The sequence below is a fragment of the Lutra lutra genome, chromosome 12 (assembly GCF_902655055.1).
Source record: "Lutra lutra chromosome 12, mLutLut1.2, whole genome shotgun sequence".
NCBI classification, from domain to species: domain Eukaryota; kingdom Metazoa; phylum Chordata; class Mammalia; order Carnivora; family Mustelidae; genus Lutra; species Lutra lutra.
The window spans coordinates 66,038,574-66,054,404 of record NC_062289.1 but is presented as its reverse complement, the minus strand read 5'-3'; the positions used below and the strand labels follow the sequence as shown (position 1 = coordinate 66,054,404).

Below are 15,831 nucleotides of genomic sequence, written 5' to 3'. Positions count from 1 at the left end.
CTATCTATCTACCTGGGGTCCTCCTCCTCCTCCTGGGAGGGAGTACACTCAAGATTTTCAGTCTAGGGGTACCCGGCTGACTCAGTAGATACAGCATACAACTCTTCATCTCTGGGTTCAAGTTCAAGGCCCACACTGAGTGCAGAGATTATTTAAATATAAAATCTTTTTTAAAAATGTTTTTTTCAGCCTAGACTTGGGCTGACCCATTAATTAGCTGGCTGACTCTAGACAAGATCCTTCACCCCGTCTGGGCCTCAGTTTCCACCCGTATAAATGGCGCTAATAACAACACTCACCTAGCAGGGCTGCTGTGAAGGTGAAGTGAAAGGACGTAAGTGAAGTAAAGGGTTAGCACTGGGCTCAGCACCCGGCAGACGCAGAATCAACAGTGGCTCCTGAGGCTGTCACCGAGAACCACTCCCGAAGCTGGAGCCCGTCTTGGGCACCCCAGGGTGACGGCAGGAGCGGTGAAGAGGCCCGCGAGGAAGCCAAGAGCCCGGGCCTCGCCGCTCCCGCACTCCAGCCTCGGTTTCCCCGAATGTGGCACTCAGGCTACCGGAGGCGCCCCCCTCCCCCGCGTCCGTACCGGCCTCGGCCCCGCGCCCGCCGCCCCTTAAGCCCGAGCCCCTGCTCCGGCCTCTGCTTCAGCAGAGCCGCGCCCCCATCTGGGGGATGCCCCCAAACCAGCCACCCTGGAACTCACCAGGCGTCTCCACAGCAACGGCCTGCCTGCCAAGACCCCCGCGCCGGCCGGCAGGACGCCTGACAATAAGGCGCGCTCCCATTGGCTGCGGTGCCGGGTCCGCTAACCAATCAGAGAGGACGCACGCGGAGCTAGCCCGCGGGGCAAGCTCTCGGGGGACCCCGAGTGCTGCGTGCCGTGGGAGCGCAAGTGTAAACCTTCCCGATGCGTGCATTTGAGCACCCGAACTATTGTGGGCTCGGAGCGCGGGCTTGAGGTTCCGACCTCTGTTCCCGACCACTTGTAATATTTGGGAAACGCTGAGTTTGGTGCCTGGCCCTGAGCAGTCGCTAAATGACAGGCGGTGTTATTTGTTACAATCTGGGACAGGTGCTCTGAGGCAATGGAAACTTGGGGAACACTTAGAGGTAACCAGGGGAGGAAGAGTGTTCTCCTTTACTTACTCTGTGCCTCACCTCTCTCTGAAAAGGATTTGAAGCCCAAAAGGCACAGATACAATGAAATAATGAAACAAAGATAAAAACAAAAATCACACACACACCAAAAAAAAACACGGTTTGGGCGCGTGGGTGGCTCAGTGGGTTAACCCTCTGCCTTCAGCTCAGGTCCTGATCTCAGGGTCCTGGGATCGAACCCCGCATTGGGCTCTATGCTCAGCAAGGAGCCTGCTTTCCCCCTTCTTTCTGCCTACCTCTCTGCCTACTTGTGATCTCTGTCAAACAAATAAATAAAATATTAAAAAAAAATCAAGACGGGTAAATGAGCAGGCTGAGGAGCGACAGAATTCCAAACCTGGAAAGAGGAGTCAGCATTTAAGTTTTTCAGAAACGACCTTGGACTGAGAGAGGTTAAACCCTTGGGAGGTAAGGCTTTTAGGGAAAGGTTTCACAGTGTGGTTGAAATTCATAGTTGCTTGAGTCTAGCAAAAATGATTTAAATAGGAAGGAATATTATGGCTTTCTCTTTGACCATATATAAAGACGATAAAATCATGGTGAACTCACAGCTTCAGTTTAGAACAATAAAGCATTCGTATACCCAGAAATTGCAAAAATAATGGAGTCATGGGGCACCTGGGTGGCTCAGTCAGTTGAGCAGCTACCTTCAGCTCAAGTCAGGATCCGAGAGTCCTGGGATCTAGTCCCACATTGGGCTTCCTGCTCAGTGGGGAGCCTGCTTCTCCCTTTGCCTGCCACTCTCCCTTTTTGTGGCTTCTCTCAAACTCTCTCCCCTCCTCTCTCTCTGTCAAATGGATAAATAAAATCTTAAAAAAAAAAAAAAATGGGAAGGATAGTCCACGCAGCAGAGCTGTGTGGCAAGCTTTGGAGGAGAGAAGCAGTGCAGGCCATACAGGATCCTCAGGCAGCACAGTATGACCATGGGGCAAAGTTCATAGCCACAGTGGGTATAATGTGGAGAGGGGGAGGGGACAGTCTCCCACAGCAAGCAGAGGACCTCACTCTCACTACAGTGGTGACAAAACATTTAAGGTGGAACCAGATAGGTGGCTGCTGCCTTATGGTCCTATCTAGGGTTAGGCCTGAACCTGTCCTTGGACACCTCAACCATGCATTCAGATTCAACCCACAAATGTTCCCTGAGCCCCTCTGGGGAAGCAGGATACCCACGTTGGCAGAAGGAATAAGTGCAGGAACAGTTGGGACAGGGAGCCAAAGGAAGGAACTCCAAGCTCTAGGTTTTAATGAGTCCACAGTAGTGGTCAGGAACAAACACCACAAGCACACAAACACTGCACTGGAAACTAACTTTACCATGTTGACAGCATAGGCTAAAAACCTCAATTTGGCATTTCACAGGTGTATTAAGACAAGGATGAGACTTTCAACTCTATAGGTAAACCCAGCGCTCACCGCCGTGTCTAATGGTCACGGCATGCAAACTCTACATCGAACATCTGCAAGGAAACTATAAAGGACACCCCTTGGGTTCCCCCGACCCTACCCATACACCCCTGAAATGTGAAAGCGTGATACAGTATTTAGATGGCAACTGCATTCACTCTGTTTCTGGTGGCAGACATCACATTTCCAGGTTTGCCATTCCAGGACACGGCTTTTACTAGGTGAACAGCTACAGAGGATTCTTAACAAGACTCATGGGAGAAGATGGAGTTTGGGAATGTCCAGGAAAGGTCCCTGAAGCCCAGCTGTCCTGCTCCCCTGCTGGGCATAGCATTCTATGGGGCAGTAGGCTGCATGGGTCGGCCCAATCTGAGGACAGGTACCTCTGGTCAGCAAAATTTGCAGGAAGACCCAGGCTGGGCCAGGTGCCAGCCCCACCAGTTTACACACAGGCATGAAGAGCAGGGCCTCCAGGCTGCCATCTTCCACCCTTGGATTTGAGCAGCCTACATACAATACATGAGACAATGGCCTGGAAGACAGGAAACGTCCCACCTCTCAGGTTCCCTAAAGTTTCCACATCATAGGCCAACCCTGCTGCCCAGGGTGACCCAGAATGCCAGGGAGGGGTAAAGGGAGAGAAAGAAAATGTGTTTGAAATACCAAGGTCTTGGGCTGGGGCAGAAAAAAAAAAAAAAGAAAGAAAAGAAAGACGAAGTTCTCTTCATTTATTTGACACGAGGATGGGGAAGAGGACTGTGAGGTCACAGGCACATCTGCATGAAGGAGTGCCAGAAGCTGGTATCCACCAGGCCCTTACTCTGCCAGGAAGCCTCTCTGGCAGACAGCTGGCAGATGCATGCTTTGGATGCCCTCTGTGCCAATCACAGGAAAGTCATGACTGTTCCTTTCTTGCCAATCTGCCAGGGCTCCATGGGAAAGAAGCGGATAATTATCCTTCAGGAGAAAAAAAGATAAAGAAAAAAAAAAAAAAGATGTCATCAGCTTCTTAGCTAATGCCTCATATTCCAAGACACCCTAGCCGGGCACTCCTACCATGGACTTCCAGACTAGCCTGCCTTAGTCTAGCAGGCATTTTGCAAGCCTGCCTCATCCTGTTCATGATCTCCCACCATGGGCCAGTCAGAGGCAAGATGGTGTCTGCCCCCAGACACTCAACACAGCTGCCTCTGTGGTCATTGTATGCTCTGTCTGTGGACTCAGAGGGGCATGCCTCCCACTTCCAAACTGCAGGTTCCCAGGGGGCATGGTCAGTGCCCCAGCCACCTTTGTTTTCTCAAACCCTAGCTCCAAACCAGGCACAAGGTGACCACCCCTCCCCTCACTGATGTCTATGGAATGAACAAACATGTCCCTCTCACGGGAAGGGACATGTGATGGGAAGTTCCTGGTGAAGAGCAAGATACCTGGGGTAGCCAAAGGGTTGTAGGGGAAGGGCTGATGTGACAGCTTTGGTTTTCCCATCTGTAAACCTCACAGGGATGGCATGTCTACACAAGGTGGTGTGAACAGAGGGACAGAGCTTGCAAGGATCAAAAGGGATGATGCACGTAAGGTTTCTAGAGATAACCTGGCACATGGTAAGCATTTACATGTTACGTTCTTTTTTTTTTTTTTTTTCCCAATTATTATCTCGCCCCAACCTGAGGACCAGGTCTGAACGCTACCAGGAGTAACCATTCTTCACCAGCCTTCCTGGGCCAACAAAGGATCCATTCTAGAAGGTTCTTTCAAACTTCTCATGCTCTTAGTTCCTCACAGGCATGGGCTTGGTTCAGGAATATTTCTTACCCAGAGACAAACTTAAACTCTGACACAGGATCCCAGGTTGGAGGGCTGTTCGGGCTTCTTGGGTGGCCATTTAATACATTCCCTTCTATTCACAGAAGAGAAGCCTACAAACTGGAGATGGTTCATTTCCAGGTTTGTCAGGCATCCTCCCTTGCTGTGCTGGACCCAGAACCCAGGTCTCCAGACATCCAAGCCAATGTTCTCTCCACTACTCACTGAGACTCCTAGGAGCCTCACCTGGGACCTACTTGGCTACAGGCCCACAGGTGACACGGCCTCAGGACATACCAAAAATTCCTCCCAACCAGCCTGGAGAAGTTCTCCTAGAAAATTATTCTTGATTTTCCAAGATGTGGAGAAGATCACCTCTCAACCTTTCGGCTAAGATCAACTGTAAGATGTGGAGAAGACTAGAGGCAGATAATAAATGGCCATAGCTTTGTTAGGTTGGTAAGCTCACCGCCATCCCATGGGAGTCTGGCAGTTCCCCCAGGGGGCGGTTAAAGGAGAGCCTTCCCACCTCACAGATGGAAACAGCGAGGTCTGGAAGGCCATGCCTTGCCCACGTGTCAAGAGGACCAGGGCAGAGTCAGGAATTCATTCAATCCCGCAACCATTCTGAGGGTGGACCCACCATCCAAGTGCGCCCGGCACTAGGCCGTTCTCGAGCAGGGCGAGGAATGCATTTTTCCCCCAACCTTAGATGGGGCTCTGAGATGGGATCGCCGCCCCCATCCTCTCCCTGCCCCCACGTACCGATCCTGGCCCAAGTTCAGCTCCTTGGTGAGGAACTCGAAGAACCGGGCGCTGTGGCCGCGGTTGTCCTCGGCTGTGCCTACCACACCGATGGAGGAGATGAGCAGTTGAGCGCAGGGCTCCGTGGAGCCGTTCACCGCCATGGCCAGACCTGGTCGCACCGTTACGTTCACGCGCTGCGGGGAACACGAAAGTTTCGCCTGAAGCGGGTGCAGGCCGAGTTCGCCCTGAGGACCGGGGAGGGCGAGAGCCAACAAGCGCGGGCCCCTGGCGTCAGGGCTAGAGGCTCGGGACCGGGTCCCGTCAGTGGTCACGTCAGTGTCAGGGCCAGGGAAGGCAGCACGCAGCAGACCTGAGAGGTGGGGAGAGTAGGAGGCCAGGGCCTGGCGGGCGGGGTTCCCTGCAGCGAAGAGCCCCGGTCGCGAAGGCGAAGCCGGGGCGTGGACAGAGCTCTACCCGGGTCCACCAGCCTCCTCCCGCCCGGTGTTCCCCGGCCCACGCTCACGTCCTCAGGTTTGCTCAGGATGTCTGCAGTGGCCTCGCAGAGCCGCTTCTCCAATCCCGTGGGCACACGGCCGGCGGACAAGTTCGTGTCTAACTCGACAAATGGCATGTCTGCGGGAAAGAACCGGAGGCGCAGGGAAGCAGAGAAAGAACGCACAAAGTTCGGGTCGGTGTTCCCCAGGGTCGCGGACTAGGCAGCAGGGGCGGGGCGCCAGGGAGACCTGGCTCCCGATTGGTTGGACAGGCAGCAGCGTCCCCGGATTGGCTGCATAGTCTACACGCCGCCTCTGCGGGCGCTGATTTCCGGAAGTCCTAAGGCCAGACCGGGAGGTGGGGGGCGGGGAGGGGAGCGTGAGGTGTGTGACCCTCCCCCAAGGAGACCGGACCGGAGTCGCGGCCTGGACGCCCGGGTCCTGGCCTCTACCGGCTCCCTACACACTGGCCAGGGGTATTCTGGCTCCCTGAGCTCCTGGGTGGTGCAGTCCCCTGCTTCCTAACCCATATTTATAGATTGTTAACCTTGAAAATAAAATAGCCAGTTATTTTATCAGTAAAAATGGGTTTATTCGAGTATGGCAGAGAACTGCAATTTGGGACATGCAGCCTAAAGCAAAACCACAGGCAAGGCCAACCAACAAAGAAGAGAAACGTTTTTTAACACAAGAAAGGGAGGAGTTGGGAGACACTGTTATACACAAAAAATCCGCTGGAATAAACTGGGAATTAAGAGTGTAGTCGCTTTTCAGTGGCTGAGTTGTGACAGCTCACTGGCTGGACGGAGCAGGGTGGTTGGGAGGTATAAAGCTACCTTTCCCCGGCTGGCTGGCGGCATATAGTCTTCTTTCCCTTGGGAATGCAAGGTAGGGCTCATCCTGGTGGGGTTACCAAGGGCTGCGAGTAGGAGGTGTGAGTTCTCCCTCTTGTGGCCTCCCAACTTTATTGTAAATGAGGTTTCCTTTATTCCGTTTCACAAAATAGTGGGTTTGAACACACCCAAAACACGCACACCTGTAGGGACCTTGCCCAGGTTCCATCCTAATTTTTTTTTTTTTTTTTTTTTTTACTGTGTTGCCACCATTTCCAAGTAAGGCCACTTCACGTGGTATGTGGGAATCTGAACTTTTCTTGACCAGGAGCCAAGTGACACTTGTGAGTTCAGGTGAGGCTGGGTAGAGAACCTCTGGCTCCCTGCATCTCCACCTGGCTCCGACAGACATCTGCCTTTGTGGCCTCTTGCACCTGTGGCAACCTTGTCTCATAGGGAAGTACCGTCCATCAAGGGGTAAAGGCATGCCCTAGTCAAACTACCAGCCATCTTTACAGTACCCTATATTTTTATAGTCAAAACAAAATGTCTCACCTAAAACATGGAAGTCTGGGGGTGCCTGGATGGCTCAGTCAGTTTGCTATCTGCCTTCAGTGCAGGTCATGAGAACATTGGGGGTATAGCTCAGTGGTAGAGCATTTGACTGCAGTGCAGGTCATGATCCCAGGGTCTTGGGATCTAGCCTAGTGTCCGGCTTCCTTGGGGAGTCTGCTTCTCCCTCTGCCTCTGCCCCTCCCTCACCCTTCTGCTCATGTAAACTCTGTCTCTCTCTCTCTTTCAAGAATAATTTTTTTTAAGGATTTTTATTTATTTATTTGACAGACAGAGATCACAAGCAGGCAGAGAGGCAGGCAGAGAGAGAGGAGGAAGCAGGCTCCCTGCTGAGCAGAGAGCCCAATGCGGGGCTCGATCCCAGGACCCTGAGATCATGACCTGAGCCAAAAGCAGTGGCTTAACCCACTGAGCCACCCAGGCGCCCCAAGAATAAATATTTTTAAAAAACATGGAAATCCTGTTGATACGGCTAAACATGGTACTCTTGTCAGTGTTGCAAAGTTGTTTCACTTGTAAATGAACATACAACTGAAATTGTGTGGGTGTGTATGAATAATTTCAATTACACTTCTAAAAATTCCATATTGAGTGTGCGCATTAGAGGAGCCTTGGGGCACCTGGCTGGCTCAGCCGGGAGAGCATGCAACTCTTGATCTCAGTTTCGAGTCCTGTGTTGAGTATAGAGATTACTTAAAAATAAAATCTTAAAAAAAAGGGGGGGGGGGACCCTCCATGAGAAGGCAGGCAGTCTGAGATGCTCCATTCATGACTGTGTCCCGTTAGCAGTTTACTGGTTGAATAAGAAATCAGAGGGTCTAGGATACAAGACAGATAGATTCTAATAGTCTTGAGGAGAAAGGACAGGGACAGGTGGCAAGTCTGGGACCCAGGGTGGGGCACAGATAAGAGAGTGGCCAGGGTTCTGAGTAGGAGCGCAAGGCCTCTAAGCAGCACCCAGAAGGCCAGGAACTAACCTGGGACTTCTCTTCCTGCAAGGAGGTTCATGAACCAGCCCTGTACCCAAACTGCCTATGGGAGACAGCATCACCCCAGAGGGAGGACAGAGAGAGACCTAAGAGACCAAGGTCATGCCTGATCCAGACATCCCTTCACCAGCTCAGCTCTTATCTGTGACATGTGCTCAGCCCAGGGGGTGTTGAACCAACTTTTTTCCAGGGTTGAGAGAGGGAAGCAGTGGGGCTGATGAGCCTGGTGGGTGTCATCTGACTTGGCTTGGGGTTGGGAAAGTCAGGGAGGTCTCCCTCGAGAAGCAAAATGGTGACAAATGCCTAAAGACCACAAGGGGCACCAGGCAAAGGTGATGAGGGGCCCTATTAGCAATGGAAACAGCCTGAGCCAAGGCCAGGAGGTGGAGGCTGGAGCTGGGAGAAGGGGTCTAAAAACGTTGGGCTACTGTGTGCAACCAGAAGAGGGTGTCCTGGAGGGGTGGGCAAGGACTTGAATGCAAAGTTCAGTGATTCATACCTTAGCCTCAGAGCAGTTCGGCACCATAGAAAGTTTTAAACACAGGAGGGACAAGGTCAAATATGTGTTTACTAAGCTCTTTCCAGGAGTCACACAAAGTCAGAGTGGAAGGGGTGGGAGTGAAGACTGAAGACAAAACAAAAGAAGGAAGACCTGATGCCTGGAGGGAACCGGGGAACAGAGCCTGGAGAGTGTGTCTTGGTTACAGCCCAGGAGGAGCAGTGCCACCTGTTTATTTTGAAAACAGAGTCTCCATCATCTCTGCAGGCCTGGCCTTCCCCTCACTGCAACAAAACCTGCACAGAGGGTTTCAGCTTCTCCTTTGTGGCCGGGTCAGCTGGAGGCAAGTCCTTGACCTTCATGACAGCTGCATGTGCCTCCTGAAAGAGGTCCTTTCCCACCTCCGCCTCCACACGTTGGCGCCATGCAGCCAGCTTGGGTCTGCTTTTGAAGACTTGGCAGCCAGCACTGACAGGCTACGGGGAGAAGGAGCCGGGTAGAAGGGGTAGGCATGGTCAAGCACAAGACAGAATGACCTGGCTGAGGAATTCTCCAGGGTGGGTTTTCCCTTCTTGGCCACATGAGTAAATAGGCTGGAGGTTCTCTCCCCTGAGACACTGGGAAGTTTCTCAGTATTGCTGCAGTATAGGGTCTGAAGCCCCATTTTACAGATGAGAACACTGAGGCTCAGAGAGTGAAGTGGCTTGCCCAGGGTCCCACAGCCAGAAAGGGCAACATGAGCTGGTACATTGGCTCCCTCCCAGGACACCCCAGTGCCCAGTGGATCACCTGACCCCACAGCACTCACATGCATCAGCTCTGTGATGGCCACCAAGTCAGCCACTGAGATGTGAGGTCCAGCAACGAAGTCCTGGTCCTTTAGGAACTTGTCCTCAAGCAGCTGCAGGCACCTGTCCAGCTCAGTCAGAGTAGATGCCAATGTCTCAGGCGGCACCTGTTCACCCAGGAACACTGGGAACATCATCTGGTGGGTGGGCAGGCAGAGAGAGGGCTCAGTGTCGATCTAAAGTCTAGCCTAGTTCCTCATCCAATCTCATCCAATCTATCACCAGGCCTTCCAATTTCTCCTCACTTCAACCCTCTCTTTCCATCCATGGCACCACCCGCCCAGGCATTATCTTCTACTCACATGGGCAGCCTCCACCTCTCCCTAGGTCCTCATGCAAGGCAGCCAGTAGGGGAAATGTCTGCAATCCCAGACTGCCCATATCACCCCCTGCATCAAGCCTTCCATGGCTCTCCACTACCCTCACCATGAAAGCCTCAACACAAGCACCCCCCCCACCGGGAATCTACATGAGATTCTCTCCCTCTGCCCCTCCCCTGCCACCTCATGGGTGGGTGTGTGTAATGTATGTGCATTATCTCTCTCCCAAATAAATGAATCTTTTAAAAAAATTCTTTAAGTAATTTTCTGAAGACTTTATTTATTTATTTGAGAGAGAGAGCACCGAGGGAGAGGAGGAAAAAGAAGCAGACTCCCGGCTGAGCAGAGAGCTGGGTTGAGGGCTCAATCCCAGGACCCCAAGATCATGATCTGACCCAAAGGCAAACTCTTAACTGACTGAGCCACCCAGGCACCCCTTTCTTTCTTTCCTTTCTTTCTTTCTTTCTTTCGTTCTTTCTTTCTTTCTTTCTTTCTTTCTCTTTCTTTTTCTTTTCTTTTCTTTTCTTTTCTTTTCTTTTCTTTTCTTTTTTCTTTTTCTTTCTTCCTTCCTTCCTTCCTTTCTTTCTTTCTTCCTCTCTTTCTTTTTTTAAGATTTTATTTATTTATTTTAGAGAGGAGCGAGCGAGAGCACAAGCAGGAAGCAGGGGGAGGAGCAGAGGGAGAGAGACAAGCAGACTCCATGCTCAGCGCAAAGCCTGACTCAGAGCTTAACCCCAAGACCCCAGGATCAAGACCCGAGCTGAAATCAAGGGTCCGATGCTTAAGTGACTGAGCTACCCAGGCGTGCAAAATGTTACTTTTTTCTAACAAATCTTTGTCAGTTTTTTGCTTGTTTTAAGTTTAATCCTTTCCTCCTTACATGAATGTCATTGTATATGGAAAATCTATTAGGCTTTTCTCTAAGTCTTCTAGTGTTTTTAGGCTTCAAAATCCTTAAATACCCAGAAATCGGACCAACTTTATTGAAAGATTTTTCACTTAACACTTCTCTATCTGAAAAAGTATGTGCGTAGCCAGAGCTTGATTTTTTTCTCTCTCTCCCAAAAGGCAATATTTCTGCAATCGGGAGCATGCAAAAGGGCATGGGATTGAATCTCAGCAGCTCAGGAATCAGGGCACATCTGGAGAAGTCACTCCCTGGCTCTGCCTTTGTTTCCCCTCTGGTTGGACTAGGGAGTCTCTGGCATCCTAGAATTTGGTGTTCCAAGACCTCAGGACTCAACGAATTTTTTTTTTAAGATTTTATTTATTTATTTGACAGACAGAGATCACAAGTAGGCAGAGAGGCAGGCAGAGAGAGAGGAGGAAGCAGGCTCCCCGCTGAGCAGAGAGCCCAATGCGGGGCTCTATTCCAGGACCCTGGGATCACAACCTGAGCCGAAGGCAGAGGCTTTAACCCACTGAGCCACCCAGGCGCCCCTCAACGAATTTTTTAAAAGATTTTATTTTTTATTTGAGAGAGAGAGAGAGAAAGAAGGAGCAGGGGGAGGGGCAGAAGAAGAGAAAGAAGCAGACTCCCTGCTGAGCAGGGAACCCCGCTGCTGCCAGCTGCCATGTGGCTTGATCCTGGGACTCAATCCTGGGACTCCAGGATCATGACCTGAGCCAAAGGCAGATGCTCAACCGGCTGAGCCATCCAGGTGCCCTAAACGGAATTTTTTAAACAGAAAGCACTGTCCCTTGAGCATTCTAGAAGGGTCCCCATCCAGCCATAGCTCACCTTCTGCCACATGGCTCGGGTGCAGCTACTCCGAAGGGCTGTGTGCTGCCAGGCTAGGTACTCGTCCACACGGGCACGGGCCTGCAGGTCCTGGGGATACCAGTGGTCAGGGACCTCATACTTGCGACTCAGATACAACAGGATGGCCACACTGGGGGACACGGAGGAGATGAGAAACGCGGACTAGTCATTTTCTGTCCCCTCCCCACTGCTCACATCTTCCCAGCTCCTATAGGTGGAGCATTTCACTATCTTCATACCATGATGCAGAGTAAGAATGTGAGGCTCGGAGAGGTTAGGTGACTGCCTAGGGTCACACAGCTCTACATTGTGTCATCCTATCATCTGAGCTAAGGGCACCCGGTGAAAAACAAAATGTCTTGGGATTTCAGAGGACGGTGAGGGGGTACTCAGAGAGAGTTTCCAGGAGGAAGGGGGGCCCAACATGGTTCTTGAAAGATAAGAGCGACTCACATGGCACTCTGCACTATATCTGACGCATGGTCATGACAGGAGCAAAGCCAGCTGTCCCCTCACACTCCCTGGGGCTGGGATAAGGCCTCCCAGATGAATGGGTCACTGCTTCCCACCCTGTCCCATCTCCTCTCTACCTGCCCAAAGCCTCCAGCCTCCTCCCCCAGGAAGCCCTCTCTGACCTCCTCCCCTCCCTTCTCCCTCTACCATGTCTGACCTGTGCCTCATGTCTGGCCAGAGCACCAGGTCTCCATGGATGTTGGACTGTCCAGTGACCAGAGGTTCTGAAGCCAAGTGGAATGTGAATCTGGCTGTACTAGAGAGGTACTGTGTGGCTTCAGTAAAGGATATCACTATCCAGCCACCAACCTGGAAGCTGGCCTGGGCTCTCATCTCTCCCTCCTACGTCCATTGCTCAAGCATACTCTTGGGCTTGACCTTCAAAGGGAGTCAGAACTGACCACTACATCCCTCTGTACTACCACCTCGGTCTGGGGTACCAGCACCTCTCTCCTGGATTAGCACAGTACCTTTTCACCCCAGCCAGAGGGATCCTTTAAAACCGAAGTTGGATCTCAGCTCTCCTCTGCTTAAACTCCTGCAGTGGCCCCATCTTACCTACAGTAAAAGCCAAAGTCTTCCTGGCCACACAGGCTACCCACCAACCTCAGCCCCTGCTTACTCCCCTCCCTCATCCCAGTCACGCTGGACACCTTGTCTCTCCAACCTTTCCCCCAAGCACTGTCCCACTTCACTGCCTTTGGCTTTGCTGTTCCCTCCAGCCAGAACACCCTTCCCAAATACCCTGCACCTCTGTTCCTGTAGGTCTCTGCTCAGATGCCTCCTCCTCAAGGGGCCCTTCACTCAACATCCTACTCAAAATTGCAGCTCCCCTCCCCACTCTTACCTTTCTTATTTTCTCCATTGCACTCATCACTGCCTGATAGGTTGCACCTTACAGAGATTAGCAGTACCCTTCCCTTCCAGAACATGAGCTCTAGGAGGCCAAGGACTTAGAATTGTTCAGTGCTTTGGCCCCAAGGCCTAGATGGTTCCTGGTGGGTGCTCAGCAAATAGCCACTGAAGCTCTCTGAGTGCTGTCTTGACTCCCAGGGCAATAGAACTTGCCCAAAATTTGTAGAAGTAGAAGCTCTAAAGAGTGTAGTACAGTTACTCTTCCATATTTCACTCTCCGCTCTCCTTCCGTCTGGGGGCTGAGTGGGCAGAGGAGGCCTGGAAACAGGCTGGAGGCCCTATGACCTTGTGCAAGTCCCTCCCCTCCCCGGTTTCAGTTTCCTCCTTTGTAAATTTCCCGGGAGGTGGAGGAAGGCTTGGGATGGGGGAATGCCATGACTTCCATAGCCCCTCCCAGCCCTAGGCTCCTCTGCCTGCTGGGGCTGGCACAGGGGCTCAGGGCACACCAGACGTGATCCAAGCCATCAACGGTAGATACACGGACAGCTGGCTGGCCTCACAAGGCCCGGGTAGCCGCCTGGGGACCTGATACCTCTCGGCCAAAGTGAAGTCCCCATCCTTCAAGGCTGGCACCTTCCTCAGGGGATTCACCTGGGCAAAAGCATCGCTGTGGTTCTGGCCTGTGGGAGAGACCAGTGAGGCGGGTGAGGCGAACTCTGAGCCCCATCGCCCACTGAGGCCTCTCCCACCCCCACCCCTACCCCCACCCCCACTGCACCCCCACCCCAATATCCAGGCACCAACTTTCTGAGGCCCCTATCCAGGTGGGCAATAGGAAGGAGACCACTCTGCTGGTCACCAGACCACAGACCCTGACCCCACCAGAGGTCCACCCTTCCTGGGTCCACCCTCCCTGGGAACCTGGGCCAAGCAGCATCTCAACTTGGCCATGAACGGGGAGGGTGAGTCCCTGCGGCTGTAAGTCACCCCTACCCCAGGCCCAGCCAATTCCATCCATATATCAGACACTCCAGTCTCCTCCCTGGGCTCTAAGCTTGCCCCTGCAATCCTCTTCCTATGCCGGCTGCGTAACCTGTCCACACCACACAACTCCGGCCACACCTGCCCCCCAGCCCTTGTTCAGACTCATTCTCTCCAGGAGCTCCTGCCCTCTTCCGTCACCCAGCTTCCAGCAGCTCAGTTCTTCTTTCTGTCCCATGCCAAACGCTCAAGTCTCCTTCCCCAGTGGGGGTTTGCAGGTCTGACGGTGTATGGAGTCAGAGGGCCTCAGTGGAACCAGGCTCCAGCCTGGCCACAGGCCCACCAAAGGGCCTCTTTGCCCTTCACCTGGGTGAGGAGAATCACCCCTACATATTCTCCCTCCAGAAAATGCCTTTGTGCCCAGCCCCCATCCCAAGGAGCGCTGGAAAGGCAGAACAAGGTGGCAGCATTGCAGTTGGTGGCCCAAGCTGGGGGCACCAAACACAGAAGGTAGGCAGGCCTAGGTAGAAGTAAAGAGGAGACCAGAGCCAGGTGGAACCGCCTTCTCCTGCTGGCAGCTGCAGAAATTCAAGAGAAGCAGGCTACTCCAACTCAGAAATGAGGAGGCGGTTTCATTGTTTTCTCCAAGCCGGGGTGTGAAGGCATCTGGGCGCTCACTCCACTTCCCCAGGCCTCCCACCCTTCCTGCCTCCCACGCCCGCCACTGCTCTCTCTCTGCTGTGCTCCCTCTCAACCTCTACTTTTCTTAAAGATTTTATTTATTCATTTGACAGAGATCACAAGCAGGCAGAGAGGTAGGCAGAGAGAGGGGGGAAAGCAGGCTCCCTGATAAGCAGAGAGCTCTATGCCGGGCTCCATCTCAGGACCCTGAGATCATGACCTCAACCGAAGGCAGAGGCTTAACCCACTGGCCACCCAGGAGCCCCTCAACCTGTATTTTGAAAAATGTTTCGTATTCACTAGGCAAAGATCGGGGATCTCGAAAAAGGCATAACAGATAACTGATTACCCAGTTCCCTTACTGCAGCAGGCGGGGGGGGGGGGGGGGGGGGGGGGGGGTCCGTTAGCATCAGGGCGCTGGGACCGCGGGGCCTGCCTTTCTGCCCCGCCCACCTTTGAGCAGCTCCACCGGGCGCAGCTCGAAGGGGATTCCGTTCTTCTTGGCGAAGATGTAGACGGCGCGACAAGGCTGGGACAGCAGGTCCAGGTAAAGCTCTAGGCCCATGGCCGGAGCAGCGTTCCGCCCCCGGGGTCGCGCCCAGGGTATAAGAAGGGGAAGAGGAACGGCTGACAGAACCTGCCAGGCCACAGAGCCTAGAGCGGAGCGCTATCCCGAGGAGAGGGTTGGGGGTGGAGGGGTCTGAGCCCCGCCACACCCTCCCCGCCCATTGGATAGCTCTGGAGAACTTTGGGCCAATCAGCGGCGCCCCAACTCTCCCTCCCTCCCTTCTCTGGAAGCCTGGCAGCAGTTCTCTTCGTGGAGAGGGCGCTGGAAGATTTGGCCTGGGACCTGAGGTTTCGTTGCCAGGTCATACCCCTTCCCCGGACCTCAACGTCTACCTTTGTCAAATGGTGCAGTGGAGGGTGGTAATGGGAACGGGACACCAAGAACGCTTCCAGCACGGACCTTCAGTGAATTTAGGATCTAAAGGGCTCGGCTGCCTTCAGTTCGCCCAAGTCACCTGCCTAAACTCAAGGAGGGAACTGAGAGAGGAGGGGCTTCTGACTCCCCAGGACACAAAGGGAGGCACTAAACGGAGGTACTGTAGCCTCCCCTGGGCCCAGTGCCCACGATGGAGGCTCGGGAGGTTTCTGGACCCCAGCTCCCTGCAGAGGCCCAGCATCCCCGAAAGAGTGAGCCGCCCCTCCCTAATTCCTGGGGTCATATTTATTACACTCCAGCTAATCCTTCTAGCAGTTGGCAGAAGCCAGGGGTGGCCCATCCAGAGGTCTGCAGGAGGTCTGTAAATTCCCCACTTCCTTTACAGGGCCGAGTCCCTCCACATGACACCTTCTGGCCCCCGG

At 53.1% G+C, this 15,831-nt stretch overlaps 3 protein-coding genes across 5 annotated transcripts in view; all 3 read right to left on the bottom strand.

The window, feature by feature from the left end:
• Nucleotides 1-777, bottom strand: part of CABIN1 (calcineurin binding protein 1) — a 158,411-nt gene extending 157,634 nt beyond the window's left edge. The window contains 1 exon segment of the mRNA XM_047696245.1: nt 707-777. The gene's annotated coding sequence lies outside the window, so the exon portion shown is untranslated.
• Nucleotides 778-3,282: 2,505 nt separating this feature from the next.
• LOC125081631 (D-dopachrome decarboxylase) lies at nt 3,283-5,844 on the bottom strand. Its single transcript, XM_047696244.1, has 3 exons — nt 5,642-5,844; nt 5,137-5,312; nt 3,283-3,525 (listed from the first exon to the last, which is right to left on the bottom strand). Exons 1-3 carry the CDS (start codon nt 5,747-5,749, stop codon nt 3,453-3,455), a joined length of 357 nt encoding a protein of 118 aa, XP_047552200.1. The 5' UTR covers nt 5,750-5,844; the 3' UTR covers nt 3,283-3,452.
• Nucleotides 5,845-8,557: 2,713 nt separating this feature from the next.
• On the bottom strand, nt 8,558-15,172 carry LOC125082423 (glutathione S-transferase theta-3-like). Of its 3 annotated transcripts, none has more exons than XM_047698061.1 (5): nt 14,920-15,162; nt 13,397-13,484; nt 11,416-11,566; nt 9,315-9,491; nt 8,558-8,982 (listed from the first exon to the last, which is right to left on the bottom strand). In XM_047698061.1, the coding sequence occupies exons 1-5, from the start codon at nt 15,029-15,031 to the stop codon at nt 8,788-8,790; spliced, it is 723 nt and encodes a 240-aa protein (XP_047554017.1). In that variant the 5' UTR covers nt 15,032-15,162; the 3' UTR covers nt 8,558-8,787. The 3 variants fall into 3 exon arrangements, with proteins under 3 accessions (XP_047554017.1, XP_047554018.1, XP_047554019.1); XM_047698062.1 differs by having other exon boundaries at nt 13,456-13,484; nt 14,920-15,123; XM_047698063.1 differs by lacking the exon at nt 13,397-13,484 and having other exon boundaries at nt 14,920-15,172.
• Between the last annotated feature and the right edge of the window lie 659 nt (nt 15,173-15,831).

Excerpts from the sequence above, each read along its gene's own strand:
- LOC125081631 (XM_047696244.1), bottom strand. The coding sequence starts at position 5,749 with ATGCCATTTGTCGAGTTAGACACGAACTTGTCCGCCGGCCGTGTGCCC. Across the intron at positions 5,313-5,641 it reads TCCTGAGCAAACCTGAGGAC|CGCGTGAACGTAACGGTGCG; the intron begins GTGAGCGTGGGC and ends TGTTCCCCGCAG. Across the intron at positions 3,526-5,136 it reads CTGAACTTGGGCCAGGATCG|GATAATTATCCGCTTCTTTC; the intron begins GTACGTGGGGGC and ends TTTCTCCTGAAG.
- LOC125082423 (XM_047698061.1), bottom strand. The coding sequence starts at position 15,031 with ATGGGCCTAGAGCTTTACCTGGACCTGCTGTCCCAGCCTTGTCGCGCC. Across the intron at positions 9,492-11,415 it reads CCCGAGCCATGTGGCAGAAG|ATGATGTTCCCAGTGTTCCT; the intron begins GTGAGCTATGGC and ends CCCACCCACCAG. Across the intron at positions 8,983-9,314 it reads CCATCACAGAGCTGATGCAT|CCTGTCAGTGCTGGCTGCCA; the intron begins GTGAGTGCTGTG and ends TTCTCCCCGTAG.